This window comes from Hipposideros armiger, unplaced genomic scaffold (genome assembly GCF_001890085.2).
Source record: "Hipposideros armiger isolate ML-2016 unplaced genomic scaffold, ASM189008v1 scaffold_192, whole genome shotgun sequence".
NCBI classification, from domain to species: Eukaryota; Metazoa; Chordata; class Mammalia; order Chiroptera; family Hipposideridae; genus Hipposideros; species Hipposideros armiger.
Genome location: NW_017731542.1, coordinates 1111935 through 1134277, shown reverse-complemented (window position 1 = coordinate 1134277; position 22343 = coordinate 1111935). Strand labels below are relative to the sequence as shown.

The 22343-nt window shown below is 40.1% G+C and overlaps 1 protein-coding gene across 1 annotated transcript in view; it reads left to right on the top strand.

Annotated features, from left to right (window-relative positions):
* Nucleotides 1-22343, top strand: part of IMMP2L (inner mitochondrial membrane peptidase subunit 2) — a 772705-nt gene that overhangs the window by 539426 nt on the left and 210936 nt on the right. Inside the window, exon 4 of the mRNA XM_019653032.1 lies at nucleotides 11199-11264. Within this exon, the coding sequence (XP_019508577.1) occupies nucleotides 11199-11264 (66 nt within the window). The remainder of the gene's footprint in view (nucleotides 1-11198; nucleotides 11265-22343) is intronic.

Below are 22343 nucleotides of genomic sequence, written 5' to 3'. Positions count from 1 at the left end.
TGGGATTTTAATTTAGAAGGGTCCTGATATAGTTTGAAAGATACTATAGGAGATTCAGATAGGGTCATCTACCTTCTTTTTGTTCTGTGGAGTCAATAACCTGTGAGCTTCATTTCCTTTTATTAAGTCATGTTACATATTTATTTTAAATCTGTTCAATTGTTGGTAATAATTCTGCAGTAGGACATTGATTATGTGATTAGATTAGTGTAACTATGAGTAGATAGACCTTTAAGTATTAAAAGTTAATAAAAAAGAAATAAGGCTTTTCCAGAAACATCATCCTTGGACTCCTCTGAATATTGTGTGTAAATCTTTGAAGCCTGGAATTATAAGGATTTAGGGAACTGTAATTGCAAAAGATGAGACATTCAGAAAGTGCTCCTGCTATGTATAATGCAAAACCATGTAACAGGAAATAACGGTGTTTATAACAGAAGGCCGAAAGCAACCTTGTATATATTTTCTAACTGAAAAATGATATCTGAGAAGGATGAGTGTCCAAAACATGTAGGGGCGGTGTTGGGAAGAGGAATTGGGAAAGACCCGGACGTGTCTTGGATGGTGCAATGAAGAATTAGAGGGGGGCATCTGAGTGCCAGCGAGCAGCCTGGAGGAGTGGGCATTGAGCCGGGAGAAGAAAAGCGAGCAGATGGCCGTGGGGCAGACACGGGCTTGCTGCGTCCGCGAGGCTCGGGGGTTACACATTTTAAAATGAAGCCGAATCAGGGTTTTTGTGAGAAGTATTTTGGTGATTTTTGTTACATGTTTTTTAAGAAAGGCATTTTATTTTAGGGAGTAGACTTAGGTTTTTGAAAGGTCCAAAAGAGAGTTTGATAATGTTATATAACTCAAAACAGCTCTCCACACGGTCAGTCTGAAACATGGCGCCATGGCCTAGAAAGCCACTCTCAAGTAGCACGGGGCCCTGAACCCACGTTTTATGCTGCGGGTCTTTCTTAATCGCTGATGTGTGTGCTCCTCCTGGCTCTTGGCAAACGCCTATGCTACAGGGACATGAAACCCTTAAGTTTGTACCATTCAGGTGAAGAACAGTGGGTGGTGGGCATTTGTTTCTGAAAAATCTGCTTTTAGTGAAAATGAAGCCCCCATCACACATTTAACCCACAGGCCTAGAAGACCAGTGGGAAATTATGTCCCTTGATTTTATCTGGCGCTGTTTTACTCCATTTTAGAGGTATTTGAGGAGCACACATGATTCTGCCTTGCCTGGGAGCCGCTCATTGTGTTTCGGCTGTGGGGACTGAGTGGAAGCCAGCCTCCCAGGAATTGATTTTTCATACACTTGAAGATGAGGGTCTGCTCCCATGTACTTCATAACCTCTCACTGCTGTGGTGGTGGTGGGGAAAGCTGCAGACAATGTTTGAGCGCTAGAGTGGTTTCAGAGCTCGTGAAATGTACAGCTCACGTCAGCATGACAGCTGTAGAGATTAGGGTTCACATTGTGTGCGTACAGACTGAGAAGACGGCAGCCCAGGAGAGCAGGCAAGCCTTCGCCCATTAATCAATGCCTTTCAGCCTAGACTCAGAGTGGCTCCCTGGAAGGGACAACACCTGTGGGCGGACACTGTACGTTCCGTTTTAGGTGGGTGCCCGATGATTTGGAATACAATGTTAAGGATTAGGAGAAAGACAAGGTGTCTACTGTCTGTGTATACTAAAGACTGATTGAAAAGGGTGAATCGTCCGACAAATTGTATCCTCAACATACTCAGTCTTTATAAAAAAAAAAAGACACACCTAACATACTTTATAGTGATTGCTGACGGTGTACAATCAACTGAAAATAGCAAGGCTCTGAATTTTCTTACAGAGAATGAGACTTCCAGGACAACGTACCAAGGGAAAAAGGGCAATCACATAATCAATAACACGCACAATCAATAATGTGCGTGACATTAGCATAACCAACTTTCTCTGACTCGGAGGCCCTATTAAATGACTAGAAGCCAAATTTTGCAGCTCCAACCATCTTCTGTCTCCCGGTGGAGTCCTCAGTGCTTCTCTGCTCTTTGGTGACTCTGTCTTCCCACTTACCTGGCTGTGTTTCTCTTAGTCCCTGCTCTGGGCCTCTGTGACTCGGTTTACCCAAAAAAGGTCACTTCTGTTAGTGCTTCGGAATATTCTCCCCTATTTTCCTTCTATTATCCCCAAAGTTCTCTTACAATCCCTCACAATTCTTTTTGACTCTGCACCATTTTTTTGCCATTCTCAACTTGCATCCTTTCCCTAACAGGCATTTATCCTGAACTGCTCAGAACATGTTCGTAACTTAAGCCCTTCTAGCTTATCAGGCATTATCTTCTCCCCTACTTTCTGTAGCGCCATGTACTCCATCCAGCAGAGAGGAAGAAGCAAATGCATACCGTGAAGAATAGCAGCTAGTCATCTCACTTAATTTTCATGTTTTTTAGTTTTAAAGCATTGATAAACTATTACATTAACAACATATTGCAGTATAAATAGAAAGTGAAATATAGAGATAATTTTCTGATAACTTAACAACTCGAACTATATAAATGGCAGTTAAGCTGAGCAAGGAAATGATAATGCTGTTTTCAGAGGTGACCAGTTGCAGTTGATTTTGTAAAATCCCGAACCTCATGCATTTTTCACTGAAAACCATTTGTGAAAACTATACAGTCTACTATTGGGGCATAAAGTTGACATTTTCAAGGGAGCAACTTGTGTGTAGTTATTGGAGCCTGAGAACTATCCCATAAAACACTAGTACTGTATTTTAAAAATTAATAAGTTTGACAGTGTTAGAACAGAAATGAGCCAGGATGCCTCATACTGTGCTTATATTCTAAACCTCTGTAATGTCTACATTTTCCAGGAGATTGAGCAGTTTAGAGAAATTAGGATAGCTTCAGTGATCATGTGGAATTTTACCTAACTCAGTTTTACTAGGGAATTTTGAATCCAGCAGCAAAGCTGAAATATTAATAATGCATTTCACCCAGTCATTAGAGAGTGTATTAATCCTCAGATATGCACAATGGAATAAAGAAAATGGAATGGGGACAGAGTCTCAGGCCATGAAAACCAGGTATGCAAAAATAGGTAACTCCTTTTTCCATTACTGAATTTAAGTTTCTTATTGCTAGAAAAACCTATTATTTTCAAATTGGAGTAAACTTGAGAATTTTTGAGGCAATGCATGGCAAATTGAGTCTGTTTATGGTTCTCCACATTGCCAGAGTAGTGTCTAAGCTCTGGGGAGTTCATGGTGTGATAGCATCAGGCGTGCACACCTGAAACCCAGTCAGCATCCCCCATGCTGGTACCCATTGGGAGGTATATTGGCCTGTCTGGGTCTCAGCTGTTAAGGCCCCCTCACCCTCTACCCCCATGCTGGCAACCACTGAAAATGCTCCACTCTCATCTGACTCTTGATTATCTATTGCCTGACCCTGAAAAGTGTCATACTGTAACTGTAGGCGTTAGACCCAAAAGCTGGGCATTGGAACATCAGTACATACCCAACATTTTTATCTGATCACGGGTTACATTGAAAACTCTCTGGCCATGCTGTTTGGGAGTGGAAACCTCTGATGGGAACATGAATTTAACAGCTTCTGTCCAGTGCAAGTACCTGTTGGGCACAATTAGGCAGACTTCCAAAGCTTAATTCACCAAAATAAAGTATTCATTTTTATATTTATAAGGGTAAAAAGTCTGTCTCATTTTCTCCCAGATATTTGCCAGGTTAGAAAGGAATTATTGGTGGGAAAAGTGGATGAAGGTTAAATGTTGGCTCCAGGTAAAAGGGTCAGGGCTGTCGGGTTCTCTCCTCATTTTTTTTTTTTTTTAAAGATTTTATTGGGGACTGGGGGAGAAGAACAGACACGTTGCTGTCCTTTTGTTCTTCAGTCTAGTTGTGGAAGATGTTGCTTCACTGGCCCATGTTGGTATTATCATTGCACTCTTCCTGGGTGAGGCAGTCGCTCGCCGGCCATTGGACAGCAGCTCACGCTGGCTGCCGGCCACTCATGGTAGCGTACAGCAGCCCACTGCAGCAGGGGCTGCAGCCTACGCCATTGCTGGCGACTCACAGCAGCCCAGCTCCAGGTCTAGCTGTTGTTCACCATCTTAGCTACAGAGGGTGCAGCGTCACGGGCCCACATTGTGGGATCCAAATCGGGGCCCTGCTGCTCAGAGCTGGCGTCCCAAGCCAACTCCTAACCAACGCGCCACTCGGCCGGCCCATCTCTCTTTGTTTTTACCAAGACAACCCCTGCCCTAAGCTTGGCATCTCGCCTCTCACAGTATGACCAACATCATGGCAAACTGGTGAGTAAGCTGCATGGGAGACAGGTGACCCTTGTGCCATTTTCCCGATAGCATTCTCCAGGTGACTGCAGATACTACCAGCATCTTCAGTGGGCGTCAGTGTAAATATCCCTAGTTTAGCTCTAACATACTCATATTCATTTTGCATTTCAGTAGGTCGGCCCTTCCTGTGCCATGTTGATGGGTATGTAAATGGCCACATACAGAAAATACCAGTAGCTTGCGCTTTAAGGGTGTTATGGTTTGCATATTCTTAAAGCCCACCACAAATTCCTGGCACTATTTCCCAATCTGGTTGAAGCTAAAAGTATAAAGCCAGTTAGTTTAATTACAGTATTACTGTTATGAGACTGGATTGATGGTTTTAATTCCTTTGCAGACCAGTTAATTTTGTTTTACCCCATACCCTTACATGGTACTCTATTGCAAAGGCATATGCAGTGAGATAGTGTGGCTAGAGGGGCAAAACCGACATTGACGACAGAAAAAATGGCGGACGCCCCTGAGTGCATGTCCTATTTGGATTGGAAAATGAGCACTATAATAGTATTTCTGTAGGAAGGTCTGCACTTTGGGAATCTATATTTAAAAAATAGTCTTAATACATTTCTTTTCTTTTCTTTCTTTTTTTTTTTTTAAGGTGGGCAAAGCTCACAGTGGGCCATGTGGGGATTGAACCTGCAACCTTGCTATTATCAGCACCATGCTCTAACCAACTGAGCTAACCGGCCACCCCAATACATTTCTATTAAGTATTCATCTCCAGTTCCACAGATATGCTCAACTTTAAGCATATTCAATATGTGAAAACAAAACTTATAAAATAAATAAATCTGGGAATGTGTTTTTAGCCCAGAAGTTTCTTTAAAGGTCAGAGGAGTTTATTTAAATACCATGATTCTCTATTGCATGGAAGAGTCACATATACATGTGTATTTATATATTACATATGTGCTATTTTATATTCACTCTGTATATACTCATTTCCATACATTCTCTTCTGGACAGTGAAGTATAACTGTAATTATGTTCACTACGTGGAGATAGTAGTGTTCGATGTTTTGAAATGCTTGAATTAATAAACATTGGTAGAAATTAGCTCATGGTTATGATTATGCTAAATATCTTAGATTTTTCATAATTAAGTGAAGACAGTTATTTTTCAGAATCAAAATACTCAAGTGCAAAAGAATTTCAGCTCTTTTCAATTACAGAAGTTAGAGTCATGATACACATTTAATTGATGTTATATAATCAAGGCTGATTTACTAATAAGACCAGTTGTCACCATTTGCTTATTAAATTTCTTCTAATCATAGTGCCAGTGAAACAAATGTTAATTGTAACCAAGAACATTTTTATCCATAAAAAGCAGTTTAATTCTTTCAAGTCCATAAGAACCTCTAGAAGGTAAATCTGAAACCTTAGCTTATTGTTGCTGCTGCTACATCCCTAAAACCCTGACTGGGGCCTCCCGGGCTCTCTGAGAGATTCTGTCTTTGCTGCTCAGGAGGCTGCTCACTAGGGCACGCTTTGAGAGAAACGCCAAAATGGATGAGCCATGTCTTCCCTGGTCTATGTCTACCCCACAAAGTGACCCTGCCCGAGAACACTGGCCCCCAAGCTCTCAGTCTCTGCTCACTCTCATTAGGGTTTTCTATCCACATCGCCACTGTCCGTCCCTGCCTGGTGGTGGCCCTTCCCCTGTCTCTCCCCTTCCCCAAGTCCTGTTCTCTAGCTAAGAAAATACAGAAGTTCTTTAGAAGACACCTTTTGAGGCATTACCCTGGGCTCTGGCCACACATCTGTAATTCTCTTTGCTAATAATGAAACCCTTGGATTGGAGCATTTCTTGAGGTAGCAGGGCAAAAGTGATGGTTAGAAATCAAATATATATATATATATATATATATATATATATATATATATATATATATATAATTTTTCTGAATTATACTAGTGAGGATTTCAAGAATGAACCCAAAAAACAACAAATGTCGATGTAGTCTCCTTTGTTTAAGCTTAAAACATTCACAGGATACAAAGAGAAATCTGCAAAGGGCAAAAATGCACCTCAAGTACTGACCTAAGTGAAAAGCTTGAGAGTACTAATTCATAAAATTGCAATGAATTTAAAAAGTGAATTCTTAAAAATGGGCTGTATGCACAAAGTTCACAGTATTGATAGCGAAGCAAAGAACATAGATTCCAACACTGGGAATGACTTGATTTTACAGGTAATACCCATTTGATTTAAAACTAGCCTGTGACTTTCCAATATGCATACAATGATATTTCATGTGAATGTTTCTTAAATGAATTGTGTCATAAAACTTGACCAAACCTTTAAGATGCCTTTTTTTGCATTCTAATGCAACAGACCCTGAAAAGCCTTTTATCAGAGGGTTCTTGAAATAAGTAGTCCATCTACGGAAGCCTAAGACAAGGATTGTAACGGTTTGCCTGGGCCCAGTTAGTTCATCACCTTCATGAACTTGTTTTAGGAAGGGATGGCTCTAGTTTGCTGAGTCCCTGCCATGCTGTAGACCCTCTGCCAGAGCTTCCCTGCACCTTTGCTCAGCAGTCCTGTGATGCTGGAGGTGGAAGCGGTCTTCAGGACTTCCGGAGGTTCCCAAATGCACATCCCCCGGGCGCTGACATTTGTGCAATGGGCTGTTGGCACTGTGGCAAATCCTCAGCATGAGCTTCTCAGCGCTAGGGGACTTCGTTCATTCAACAATGTGGGTCTATTTTCTAATTTTTTTTGAGAACAAGAAATTAGAACTTTGATGTAAAGTCTCCTTCTCAAGCTGAGGGAAGGAGAGCGAGAGGAAGGGAGGGAGGGAGGGAGGAAAGAAGGGAAGAATGACAAGGGAAAGGAGGGTGATGGACCAAACAAAACAGCTACAGTCAGCAGCTCCCTTGCAGCAGAGATGGGACAGTGACAGCCGACTCCGTTTCCACTGTGTCCAAGTCCTTGTCATTTGCAGGGCACAAGGGACCAAGCAGAAGCACTCAGGCCATGAAGAATGGGCACAGTTAAAAATAGCAGGAAAAGGGCTACATCCACCCACAGGCCTTTTCTAATGCTAACCTATGAAAACTATGTCAAACCCAGGCAACTTTTTCCAAAATTAAAAACAAAGAAAAGAAAACAATGACAGTTGTATTTGATATGACTTTTTATAACTATGTCGTGTGGCCTTTTCATTCTAAACCCTATTTTGATGATTAAAGCAGCAATATGTCTGTTCTTTTTTTATGTTGATATAAAGTTATGTGCGTGATTTAATGCATGATCACCCTTTAGGACAGTAAAATATAGCCTATCTAAGATACGGTATCCCTGGAATATTAGTTCTTACTTTTACCTCATTAAAGAAGAGTTAAAATGTAAACCTTGCTGTAATACGTGCAATATAATTAGTGTCCAATAATCTGTGGTATTTTTGAGGGATCAGTGTTTATATTAGGCGGTGGCGAAAGTGACTTGTAATCCCGATATTAATTCTGTAACAATCTGGGCGACTCCTGAACCATGTAAATATAAAAATCTATACAAGCCACACATTTTATTATAAAAGAGAGAAGAATGAAGGTGCCTGGACACAGGGTGAGGTAAATGTGTGGCATCAGGAGGGTGTGGGGGTCGGGAACCGGGAGGGCAGGGCACTTTCTGATGTCCCCATCCCCACAAAACACAAGGGTGCCTCACTTGCCTGTTCTAAGTACCTTCTGGGGTTCCAGACAGGATCAAAATGATGGCCTTTTGGGAACATGCAACAGCATGAAGTCAGAAAGATGACAGACATGATGACTCTGTTTGGCCTGTCATGGGGTAAAAACAGCAATATTTCTATTAACATAGAAAGTGCAATTCAAGAAGAAGAATATTAAGTATCGTAAAAATGTGCTTATGACTCAGCTACAGCCTGATCCCCTCCCCACAACCATACTTAATAGAGACAAATTTTGCCAAATCAAACTGACCTACACAGTCACGAGACAAATCTAGGCCTCTCATCCAAGCCTCTGCAGAGAGCTTGTCTAATTAAAGCATCGATTGAATGAAACAATGATTAAAATCCAGGCTCCAGAAATAAATATTGTGGAATAATGCTTACTGTGCAGCCATTAAAATGATAAATTTAAATGTGAATTTTAGTGTTTATTGGGCAGGAATACATGGTATCTCTAAAGTAAGGCACAGTCCCTCACTTGGTATTCTCTGCACTTCCTAGGAGACAGGCAAGTAGCCAAGAAAATTTAGACAAAGGGAAGTTCAATGACTTTCACAATGTAAATCCATGATAGTTCTCATCCCACTTCTACTTATTTCAAAGTCATGCAATCAACAGCCTAATGATTAAAATATAGATCTAGATTTTGAGCAGTAATGGGATTAATGTTAATAATAGCTTTTTTTTCATTTTGAATCATTTGATTAGATTCGAGTTTAATATTACATTAAAATTTATAGATATACTTAAGTAGTAATTCATAAGCCTTTAATTATATAGATAGCTCGCTTTGCATATTCTATTTTGCTTCATGATCTTAAAATATAGGTTATTTAAAAATATAAAATACTTTTCAAGTATTTCAAAGGCTTAAAAGTTGTTGGCATAAAATATTGTTTTATGCTGATGAGGGTTGCTTTTCATATTATTTCATGACCACTAATATTGCATCGCTATTGGCTGGGGGGAGCTTGGTAATTAGTTGAGGCTTCTCCCCTACCTGGGAGCGTTTCTTCTCAGGTGACGTCACATGACACGAGAGGTTGTCACCTGCTAACGGGCTTCTCAGGAATGTGAACGCAAACTCCAGGCCTGTGTTTTATCACACATGGGACTCCCTCCCGCCTGCCTTTCGTTTTGTGTTGTTCCTGGTTCTGCCCAGAACCACTGCACGGTACTGTCTCTCTATAATTACAGATGTGAGGTTGTGCAGTACATAAGATTTCCTAACTTGCATTTTTCATCTTTACAGTCTATTGATATTTCTACACCATTAAAATTATTTTATAACATATCTTTTAATCACCAGGAAATATTTGATTATGTGGATAGACTATAATTTATTTAACCAATCTCTTCTTGGTGAATTTGTTTCTCTGTTTTAAAAATAGACAACATCATGTAGGTGAAATCTTGTATACATCCATAGTCATTACATTAGGTTAGAAGTGTAATGGTGTGTTAAAGAGAATAGAACATCTTGATATATTTACAAAAAGGCATGTTTTTTGTACATGATGACACACTTTATATTCATAGTATCCGTGTCCCTAAACCTTCAGCAATAAGCTGTATTATATTATTTCTTTGTGAGTATAATAGGAAAATGGTACTCCATTGTTTTAATATGTAATTCTCTGGTGATCACTGAGGTTGAATATCATTTTATATGCTTCTGTTTATCTAAACAGAGAGACACGGGAGGGAAACTTTTTGAAGGTCTGAAGATGTGCCCAGCTATTCATAAATGACAGTAAATTTATAGAAAAATAATGTTTAGTCAATTCACTGAAGGGACACTTCAGCCAAACATTCTGATCACATTTCCTTTTAAAAATAAGAATGTTAGTAGTTTAGTAAAAAATTGTGAGACTCATTGTCACAAGTAGATGCAAATGGTTTAGATGATTTCACTTTTCTTTGCAAGATATAATGTGAAATACTCATCTTATCGAGACTTTGTATTTCTTTTGATGAAGCATTGTATTTTGAATATATTCAACCTTTTCAGTTTTTGTGCATTTACCTTTTTAAAAAGTAATTCAGTTCAAGTGTGACTTGAAATATTTTTTATCTCTCTGTGATATTCAGATACATATTAAATGATCATTTCTGTGATATATGAGATGTTCCTTGAAACAGGCCTGTTAAATCAAAAGACTTTAAATGTTATTGGCAGGAAATTGGACATATTAAGGTTGAATTACCCATTGCTGTGTAACAAATTACCCCAACTCAAGCAGCTTAAAACAAACATTTATTATCTCACACAATGTCTCAGGACCAGACAGCCAGAGGCAGCTTAGGTGGGTGGTCTGGTGCTGGAAGTGAGGGTGTTAGCCAGAGTTGCACCCTCTGAAGACTGGATTGAAGGGTTGCTTCCTAGTCTCTCCCCAAAGGAGTCTGTCAGTGGGGCTGCTGGGGACAGACATGGCTTCCCCCAGAGTGAGAGATCCCGGAGATGGAGTGAGTGGGGAGCAGGGGGGAGGCAGGAAGAGAGAGGGGGGCACATATTCTTTCAGAGTAAACGGTGTTACTCTAAGTAAACGTTCACTGTATGTTATTAAGCATGGTTTAAAGTAAATGATGTCTGTGTTAAGAATATCACAACCTATCAATGTCTTTTAACTGTCAGTGGCCTTGTTGTAGCACTCTGAATGGCATCCTCTTTAAATGGCTAAACCTAAATATCGTTTAAATTAATTAATTTTTAATTTAATTTTTAATTTTTCAAAAAAATACCTCTCACTCTCAGTGTTTTCTTGAGGATTTAAATGAAACTCCTCTGCTCATTTGAAATGAAATAAAGACATTGAAGCATGTTATCATTTTAAAGACATGTCTAATCATTTTTTTATGTATGAATCTTCTTTCTTGCAAGTACTTAGCTTTACTGATGAGAGTCTATATCCCTCCACATTTGTTTTTGTAAAGTTTCAGCATGGCTTCTCGGCCTCTACAGATTTAAAACAAGAGTTACTCCAGCAGTAACTCCAAATCACTTGGGACCTAAGTAGAATGAATGTCATGATTCAGGATTCTGTCATGCCTTTAACACAGCCTATTTGGTTGTAGAACTTCTTTTTATTTTCTTAAGACAACTGAGACATAACTGATTGTATAATCTTATCTTATTCCAGGTCCCCTAAAAACCCGGAACAGAAGATCATTAAGAGGGTGATCGCTCTTGAAGGAGATATTGTAAAGTAAGTACTTAAACTGCTGGTTTTGAGTTAAAGTTATAAATATCTCGATTTTTGTTCTGTTTTAAATCACGTTACATGGGCAGTACATTTCATAGAGGACTAAAGTTTTGGAGACATCACAAATGAGATGGCACCACTGTAGCTGAGTATCACCAACCATTTCAGGATGTGAGGAATACATAAACTTGTCATCGTCTCCTTTAACTGGGAGGCACAGGAGAAATAAGAAGCAATTAAACTGAAATTGACTGTGTTTTCTGAAGCGACCATTAAATCATTGTTTTTCAGATATTAAAATTAGCATGATTGTTTTAGATTATGATATCAAAGTTCGTTTTAGAAAAATTCAAGAACACTATTATTTTAGAAGCAAATGCAGGAATTGGGGGAGCTTTTATTTAATAGAGATGGGGAAGATGGGAAAAGATGGGAAACAAGCTTCTGAATCAGTGACAAAATAGTAGCTTTAGGAAATAACATTGTAGCAATCAAGCGTTTTAACACTGTAGTAATGTCTTATTCTGTTTGTTGATAAACCTAGAACAGTGTTGGAGATTCAAACAAGTAAGCATTGATGTGGCATGATAGGTCTCATTTTGGTTCTTTCTTTGAATAAGTTGTAGCCAGGTCTATACAATGAGGGAGTTCCAAATGCTCTGAAAACGATACTCAGAAGTTTTCTGCTCCTGTTTTTAAAAGAGCTTGTTTGTAAATTATCTGTATCACTGACAGCTGAGATTAAGCAATCTCTTTAAAATGAACCTCAGTGGGTTCTAGAGCAGAACCTAGACCATTGTTCTCCAAGGATGGGCCGACAATTGCCGGGCGTTGCCAGGATTCTCTTTTGGGGGTGGAGAGAGGGCCATGAGGTCCAAATTACTTGCCTAATGACACTAAGATGTAATGTACCGTTTTCACTCTCATTTCTCCTGATTGTAGTGGGGTTTTCCAGGGGGCTGCATCATGTGTGAGATTAAAGCAGACTGACTGCAGGAGCAGATATGGGCATATGGCTGTTTTGTATTCAGCCAGACGCTAAAATATTGGCAAACCTGGTTAACGTTCCACTCTTCTCACTATATTTTCTTTTGCTTTGGAAAATAACTATAGTTTTCATTAAACATACATTCTTCTTGCTAATCTATAGGTTTATTGTTAGTTTAGATTGAATCATTGAAGATTTGTTTAGGTCTTCATTTTAATTGCATAATATGGTAAATATTGACAGATAGTATCTGCATAAACAAAAGTTCTCTGAGATCTCAATTAATTTTAAGAGTGTAAAGGAGTCCTCTGCCCAAAAATGTGAGCACTTGTTTGTGTAAGAATGAGCGGCCAACATTTTTATGTCACGATTACCTGTTGATGGGGAGCCCATGTGAGGTCAGCGGCGCTACTGAGGTTTGTGTCCGTGAATATGTACTTGGTCTTTGTTTCTTTTTAAAGCTTTGTTGAGATATACTTTGCGTAGTGTACGGTTCGCCCATTTTATCGAAAGAGTTCAATGAGTGTTAGTATAAGTTTATCCAGTTGTGCGGTGCTCAGCACAATCCAGGTTTTGAACACGTCTGCTACCGTCACACACTCCCTCCTCCCACTGACACTTGCTCTGCCTCCCACCAGACCCAGCTGCTGGCGTCACACAACCACGACCTGCCTCTGTCTCCGTAAGCAGCCCTTGCCAGGAATTTTATTCCGATGGTATTATCCCACATGTAGTCTTTTTTGTCTGGTTCCTTTCAATTAGCATAATGCGTTTTTGGTTCCTGCATGGTGTGCGTGGCCTGGAGCGTGTTCCCTTTTATTGCTGATTGTATTCTGTTGTATGGACCTGCCACATGTTGGGTACCTGTCACACATCGATGCACTTGATTTCCTTCTATGATCCTGGGTTATTTCCAGTTTGGGGATATTATGAGTAATAGTATGGACATTAGTGTAAGGGCCGTGGGGCATTTGTGTCTTTGGTGGAGCTATGTTTTCACTTGTATTATGAATATACCTAGGGATGCTGGAAGTGGTGGTTAAGTATATGTTTAATTGTTACAGAAACTACCAAACTATTTTCAGAAGTCATTATACCATTTTATATTCCTCAGCAATGTGCAAGGGTTGCAGTTTCTTCACATCCTTGCCAACACTTAGCATCATGAATATCTTTTGTTGTAGCCATACAAACAAATGAGTGTAAAGTGGAGCCTGACTGTGGTTTTGATTTGCGTTTTCCTGGAGGCTGGTGATGCCGAGCACGTGTCCACAGGCCCGTGTGCTGTTCGTGTGTCCTCTTGAGTGAAGTATTTGACGCGTTTGTCCATTTTGTATCAGGCCATTCATATTTTGAGTTATAAGAGGTCCTTTGACTTTTATTCTTTAAATAGAGTGAGGATTTGGGGAAGGATGAGTGTGTGTGTATAATAATGGGATTTAACCGCCAGGCATGGATGCATTGATATGAAAGAACCCGGTTTGCATTTTCTGTAGGATATGCATTGTAAATTGGCAGAACTCGGTGGCTTTGTTTTCTGTTTTGTTTTGTTCTATTTTTGTTTGCTTGTTTTTGTCTCTAATTTTGAGAGTTTATCTAGCCTTGTGACTTCAGTAGGAAACTCAAGAGCTGTGCGTTTGGAAAGCTATTTCATATCTATCCATGAGTATCCAAAATATGCTGTTACTATTTGGAAAACAGTTTGCGTGGGTGTGAGTCAAAACTCATTCAAGGAGCGAGTCAGCAAACCTTGAAAACGTTATGCTACGTGAAAGAAGCCAGCGACAAAATACCACAGATCGAATGATTCTTTTTGTATGAAATGTTCAGAATAGGCAAATTCATGGAGATAGACAGTAGAGCAGAGGTTCCCAGAGGCCTAGAGGAGGGCCAGGGGGAGACACTGCTAATGGGCAGAGCGAGTTTTTCCTTGGGAATATGCCTCGGTGTCCACTTGATGCTCTAACCCAGAGAGAATACAGCTTGGATTCAGACACACCGTTATTGTAGGTCACCAGCTGGGCAGCCACTGATGTGAGATGGCCAAGCTTGGTCAGACATCCAACACTCTGCCTTCAGAAGTCCTCCAGGAGGCCGCTCTGAGCAAAAGGTCGCCTTGTGGCTTCCTCAGAAAATGCAAATACTGGATTCACAGGCGGGCCAGCAGGAGCCGGGTTAATGGTGCAGCCCGTATGTGAGAGTCCAGCTTCTCTGTTCCAACCTTGCAAACGGACGCTTTGGAAGTGCATCCTTTCTGTCCCCTTCATTCTTCCTCCATCGTGGACCAACAAATAACGTATGGAATGGAAGTATCAAGGCCCTCGACTTTCCTGCTATGTAGCCTCTAAATCTGTTTGATGACCGATTAGGAAGAAAAGTATTTTGTATTTGATGTGTTAAAAGAAAATTTAAAATTCATTCCCCTGACTCCTTGGTACCTACCGATGGTAGGCTGCCTGAGCTTTAAATTAATGATTGAATACATTCCTATAATCATTTTCTAACAGAGTTGAAAAATATTAAGAAATATTTGGGTAATAAAATATGGTTTACATGCCTACTTCTTGTTTTCTGTGATCCAGTTGTAAACATGCCACAAAATATAAAAAACAAATTTAAAACCACGCTGCCTGTCGAACTGGCAGCTGTCATTAGTCCATCGGTGCGCAGCTTGTAGCAGGTGAGGCGTGTTGGTCTGCGAGGTGTCCTTGTAGCCCCACTTCCCTCGGGTCACACCTGATTACCTGGTAGGCAAGCTAAGCACAGATGTAGGTAACTAGACTTTTTTTTTTTTAAAAAAAAAACATTAGTATTTCATAAAATGATTAAAGGAAAAGAAATCTGACTTATAAGAACTTGGTTACCTTTCCTGTGAGTTTCTTACTTATTTTTATTTTGAATTACACATAATGAGAGGGTAGAGCAGGAACCATAATCTTTCCAGAGGTTAAGACGTGGCAAGACTTAATTCATTCCTTAACTTAATGTTCTGTTAAACTCCTTACAGTTGGAAAAAAAAAAAGCAGTTCTGTAGTAAAATAGAGTTTAAAGAGCACTCATTCTAAGACAGCTGGGAAGGAAGGTGGCCGGGCCGAGGTCAGCCCCGCCTCACGGAAGGACATTGTGACAGGACAGCAGGACTTCCAGTTTCTGCTCGTGCGCGCCCTCCATCTGCTGACACGCTGCCTTCGCTGCCTTGTCTGTATTTCAGTTGGGTTTTGCCCCATTGCCAGCTGCTGATTTCTGTGGGTGAGCATCGTGTTTAGACTACCTGAGGGGAAATCGAAGTGTGCCCCTTTGAGCTATAGACTAGGATCTGTCCACCTGCAGACCTCTGGTCAACCAATGGATTAGCTGCCATAGGTGTAGGTGCCCTGCCCTGGTCCAGTCAGCTGCGGCTAGGTAGGCCGTTCACCTCGTACAGACTGTGGAATTACTAGGTGCCTTTGGAAGGGGCACCTCCGAGCTCTGGTGGATACCTGAGGCCTCCCAGAGGGTGGCAGTGCCATCAGAAGTTGCTTCGCTCAGCATTACCCTTCAGAATCTCCTGTTCAATAAAGCTGTAGTCTGCTCTGCTCAGTAGCTGCTTCGACCTTACTCTCTGGGGAAGATGAACTGTTTTCTTTTTTTGTTTATTATTTTTTTCTTTTTTCTTATTATTGAAGCAATAACATGAGCTTGAAAAGTTCAGTGGTGCAGTGAACGTCCTTGCACACACACCTTCGGGCGCTTGTGCACTTGCTCTTGTAGACTAGACACCTAAGAGTGGAAATACTGAGTCAACATTCGTTGTTGTGGTTATTTTTAGTTCTAATATATATATATATATACAGCCGGATTTTCCTCCCAAGAGATCTGTCTATATGCATACTCTCACCAACACTTCCTGAAATACCCTTTTCAGAGGAAATTGATTTAAAGAAGGGCTTTGGATTTAATTTAGTCAGCCGACAAGCCAGTGGAGGATTCTGAGATATAGAGCGTGGCGTGAGTCGATTGATATTGTTAAGGGGTCATTCTGTTTGCTGTGATGAAAATAGTCCAAAGGAAGTCAATCTGAGCCAGGTAACTGGTCAAAGTATTTTTCTCTAAGAACATCATATCGAGCTTCTAGATAAGCACCCTAGTTTATAGCTTGAATAATGACTACTTCGATTTGTTATGTTCAGAGTGACTCATAAGCGCAGTCACATTATTTGTAATCTCAGTCATTATGACTATACTATCAACAAGGTGAAAAGCACACTTGAACAATTTGTTCAGAGCATTCAGCCAAATATCCCTAAGATTGTAAAAGAGGAGGCTTTTTTGGAGGTCTGAACTTCGTATCTTTATGTCAACATTGATTAAAATCACAAGGCAATTGCTCGATTCTCTGGATAGTTTAGCTAGAAACATAGTCATTTTCATAAAGTTGACCCAGATGGGTGTGCTTATCTATAACACAAGCAGCAAGAAGCAAATGAAAGTGATGTTTAGACAGATCCATTAGTTCCACCAAAATATTTCTCATTGTAATTTGCTTTTTCTTATGAATTTGTTATGACTCATACAGAGGCACTGTTTTAGAAAAGGATAAAAAGAATCCAAAGTCCTAAACTGCAGCAAGTCAATACGAATCAACGGCAGTTGACATTTCTATGACATTAGCATTTTTTTTTCTGGGGACACTTGTATTTGTGTTTCACAGATTTTGTTGTCAGCCTGGTCAGAAATGAAGCCTGACCTCACTGCTCCTCTTCCGTGGTAAAATAACGCTCTATAGGCTTTTGGAATTTGAGGTTTTGTGTAGTTAGTAACCTCAACGTAATGAGTGAATAGGCTTTTTTGTCCCCAGTGAAGAGAGTAGCCATGAAGTTTATCACTTAAAAGAGGAGACTTTTGGGGATGAAAGGGGATAGTATTAATTATGACATTGGAATAATCAGCGGAGACTGGACTGCCAAGCCCAAGTGCAACACTGGTCACCCGACCATGAAACGTAATCGCCTTCATAATTCTCTTCACTCACTTTGATTTTGTTTTGATTCGGGCCCTCCTTTTTCTGGAGAATTCTCAGAGGTGGTCAGTGAAAAGTGGGATCACCCCCTGCCCCGGAGGAATTCGGTGAGGCAGGAAGAGTGGTGTGGAGCAGCGTGTCCTGCTCACGGCACAGGCATCTCTGTGCCAGAAAGAACCGTGCAAGACTTTCCCTAACAAGTACTGATCCTGCAGACTTGTCCAAGGGAGACACCCATGAGACTTCTCTCCCTGCGAAATATTTAAATGATTAACTCTTCATCACGCCTAGAGAGTATATTGTAAAATACCAAAACACCCTAGTTTATTAAAAATAACTTTCTGGTATTAGCAAAAAAAAAAATCTATTGAATCAAAAGGAATTAGACATTTTAAAGCTTGTTTATTTTAAATGTGATGTTGAAGATAGGGGAATCGATATTAACCTCTCACAGATGTTTGAATCATATTATGTTCCAGCAAATAATGAAGTTTTATAGGAAGAGAAACAGAACTACGTTGAGTTTTTCCCAGTGCGACTAAAAGTGATGCTTGTTTCATAACTTTTGTCATGGTTTATACAGTAGTTTTGAATAATAGAAGCCCAATGTGTCTCTACCGCTTGCTCTGACTTACGGCATTTTGATATATCAGGAATTAGGAATGCATGAGCTATCCTAAAAGGAAGGACAGATTGAAAAGGAAACTTAAAAGGAAATGTGTCCAGGACCCTGAAAAAGACTGGTGGCTGGGATGTTTTAGAGCTTGGAAGCTGATGGGAGCTGGGCGGGCAGTTGCTTTTGCGGACTAGAGGCTATTTATAGACTGGGCCTTAGCCGGCGACAACTTAAACAGAAGATATTCAGAAATCTCTTGAGTCCCATTAACCTGGTTTAATTTGAACCCTGAATTTTTCCAAATCAAATTGGCATGGCACATCCTTGTTGAGAACTTAGGGTCAGACCAATGCTTTCATTTAGTAAATAAAGGGCTTGAACAGTGAAATTAAGTGCCCCAGGGTCTGTCCAATAGCTTGTTACCATAAAATAAGAAGCATTTGTGAAAAATCATCAATTTCCCTCTGATGTCAACCAGAGAAATTATTAATATAGTCCGGACATTATTACCCTCTTGCTAACGAATGATCATTCTTTTTTACTAGAGAATTGTAGATTGTTAGGTGACCTGTGCATTTTTGGAAATATTTCTTTCTTTTATGTAGTAGTAGGTGATTATTTATCACATTACTGCTGCAGCAGTGTATAAAAATTGAATTGCTAATAAAAACAGTATGCCTTAGCAGTAGGTATTTCTTTCTAACCATCAGAGAGATAGTCACCTTAAATTTATATGAGCAAATGTTAATCTTGATTTTTTAAAGTCCAAAGTATTTCTGTAATACATTTATCAATGTAGGGAGCTTTCCAGAGGCACTACAGCAAACATAGTGTGTGTGCTTCAGTCTAGGGGAGTATTTTCTGGAAGCCACCAGACCATTTAGACTGAATTGCATTTTCCAATGATGATGACACCTCTTCTTGTGGTCCTCTCCCCACACCCATTGTGGGTCTCTCTGGTTTTGTTTCCCACCTTAGTCCATCAGTCTGTTGAACAGGACTCAATAGATACGCAAATCTGCCATGTTTATTCATTCATGCATGGTCATTCATTTATTCATTTTGTATGGTGTGGAGGTTGTGTGCACAAACAATGAATTCAGACTACCTTGATCCAGACACCGGCTTTGCTGTTTAATGTGTAACTTTATTAAATTGCTTAACTCTCTAAACTTGATTTTCCTTACCTGTAAAATGGAAATGATCATAGCACATACACCATAGAGTTTTCTTGAGAATTACATGAACTAATGGATATTATTTGGCCAGGACAGTGCCTAGCAGTAAACAGCAACATTATTAGTCATAGTCATGATTTAATCATGATTTATTGAGTGCCTCCAGTATTTACTAGACATGGTGCTGGATTCTGGGCTTATAAACATTAAAAGCCGTAGACAGTTCTTGCGTTCTGAAGCTTCCAATCTGGTGGAGAGACACAAAGGCAGCAGAGGAAGATAATGAGTGAGAGGCTGCCACTTTGGGAAGGTGCCAGGGGCTCCTGGAGCTCAGGAAGAGGGGCGTCCAGTCAGTCCCGGGAGGTGGGCTGTGCTGGAGATAGTTTTGGGTTGAAGTTTGAGGTCAGGTGGAAATCTACAGCTTTCTCCTTGACCGCAGAAGTGTTACCGGCTTAGCGGGGCCCACTTAGACTGAATTGTGTTTCCCAGTGATGACGACTCCTCTGTGGAGGAGTCGAACAGTACGGAGTGTCTGAAATAAAAAGGAAGGTCCCCTATTCTCTTAACCCTAATCACGCTCCCAGATGTGTATCTGGTGTGTGTCTTGTAATTTACGTCTCACAGTAGCAGATTGATAGGCTAGGAAAATATTTATCTTACAACAGTTTTTTCCTTGCATATTCAATGAAGAAAAAATGTGCACTTGAGATACGTATATATAAGGATTTGTGTTTCACAATGTGTATGCTATACAGGTATAGTCTACTCGTATACCTGTACTAGGTAAGTATTTGAAAGTATGGAAATTCCAGAATTGCTTCTTTAGTACCTAAATAATAAGTAATAGTCCTGGGAGTAACACAGACAAAGATACCATTGGCCTATACTTGGGTAGCAATGATATGTGTGACCTAGACAAAACCATTTATAGGAAATTAAAGGTAAGAACATGAAAATGCATATTAAATAATGACCTTATTATTTAATATTGTTCATATTAAACTCACCATATCTGAAATGAAGTATTAGGGCTGGTAGGCCCTCTCTAGGAAGCCCATGGACTGAAATAACTAGGGTGCTTCAGGTAGGAAGCCATTGGCTTAGCTTCATTAGAGAAAATACTGCAGCAGGCGGCCTGCCAGGATGCTCTGACCCAGCTCCGTCGCCATCCACATCTCCCTGTTTGTCTCTAAAACATGGCCATCCGTGTATAGCTTTGATGCCTGTGACTCACTCCTTTTCTCTCTCCTTGGCTGGCTTGGGGCTTTACTCTTCAATGTTGCCATGGCCTTCAGTGCAGAAGATTATGTTGGGAGCCCTTTTAGAGCGTGAGGTTTCCTAGCAGGAAGCGTGTCACCCCTGGAGCTGGCTAGTGTATTTGTGTATTAGCTTTCTCTGCTGTTGCCTTAAGAACATTTCTTTCTATAACTTTCTGAAGTTGCAAACTCCAAGTTAAAATACAGAGAAATGCTAACTTCTGTGCTCTCCTTTGAACTAACTATTGATTTCTTGGTATTTTTTCTGCTCACAGTAATGTAAGTCTGTCAAATATTTTGAAAAGACATATAAGTATAATTATCTCAGTAGGAAGCTAAGAAGATTGTCTTAAAATACTTTTTTAACTAAGCATAAAAAGCATGCCAGAAAGACTCAAGAATATTTCAGCCTGAATAATTACTTAATAATTAAGGAACAGATAGTGCTTCTATTTTTGTGCAATTTAAGTTGACCTTGTTTAAACTTCAAATTGGCCACTGTTTCGCTTTTAAAATGTTTTTGGAGGAAGAATTTCATGCAGAGAATAGATATGTTTAAAGTGTTGATTTAATTAGTTGGATGCTCTTAAATTTTTGTAAATTTTTTTTTTTTTTTGCATAAAGTGTTTTTAGATATATCTAAGGAAAATGAGAGGTAGCCAGATGTAGTAGAAATACTGCACTTGGAGTTAGATGAGGGGAGATTCAATCTCAGGTCTGGTCTTTCCAAGGTGTGACGCTGGGAAAGTTATTGACCAGTCTGATATATATACCAATCTTCTGTAAACTTTAACACACCATCAAAGTTTAATGTATTATTAACAAATTTTCTATATGAAATAATGGATAATAGTTGGTTAGCACAGAGCTTAGCAGAATGCCCTGCCTACTTGAGATCATCAGTTTTGGGGGTTATTGTTGAAATAATTCGGTTGCACCGCTAGGTTAAGAAATAGGCCCACATTTTGTGAACCCAAAAGTTGGAAGAGAAACACTTGTAAACCTTTCCATGCACGGTCTCACGTGCCGGCTGCTGCGCCTTTGGGATCTTGTCTGTCTCCCTCCTGCACGCTGTTACCTGTGGCAAGCTGTTCCCCTCTCGCCTCTTCCTGCTGTTTGCTCCTTATTACATCTGTAGCGGGGATCAGCGCGCTCTTTTCTGTAAAAGCCTGACCATAAATAGTGTTGGCTTTGCGGGTCACATTGTCTCTATCAAAAGTACTCAACTCTGATATGGCAGCATGAAAGCAACTGTAAAATAAAAGCTCCAATAAAACTTTATTTTAAAAATAAGTGTTGGACTAGATTTGGCTCATGGGCCGGAGTTTGCCAGGCCTTGCTTTATTATCCACTTGGAAGTCAGCAGAAAATATAAAACTTACTTCTCACCTGGGCCAGTAGTTTAAATAGAAGAATCAGCCTGAAAGCCAGGGGTTCTTTGGTTATGTATTGGTTATATATTGGTTACATATTGGCAGAGGGCCGTGGGAGAGAAAACGTTGAGCTGTTATTCTAAGTGAGATCTTTGCTGAGTTTCTGGAAGCCACGAGGGCCCATCTGGACAGGGAAGGTATTTGTCTGGAGAGGGTGGGGAAGAGCTATTGCTGTATAAGAACCTGGCTTCAGAACCACCTCCCCGGGGAGCAGCTGCCGTGCTCGTAGAAGAGCAGAATACATTTCATTGTCCAGATAATTATTTCTTCTTAATACAGAAGGAACAGCCCTGCAGTTGGGAAAAGTCTGTATCGGAATACTACCCCCATGCTATTCATAGCTCCTCTTGTAGCCCAACATTAGCACCCCGATTATCTATTGGCTATTATTTTTAGCTACAATCTGCCTGTGCTGTACTAAAGTGATGGAACCAAGAAGAGGGAGGTAAGTACTTAGGGGATCCACTTTTTTTCAAAGTAATTCCTCAGTTCATTCACTACATTATGGAAAATATTCAAACATCACCTAACTTATTATGACAGATACCTGTGTATATCATAGCACTGTAAGCACACGCAGTAATTATTCCCATATTGAAAATGATTTTGAAA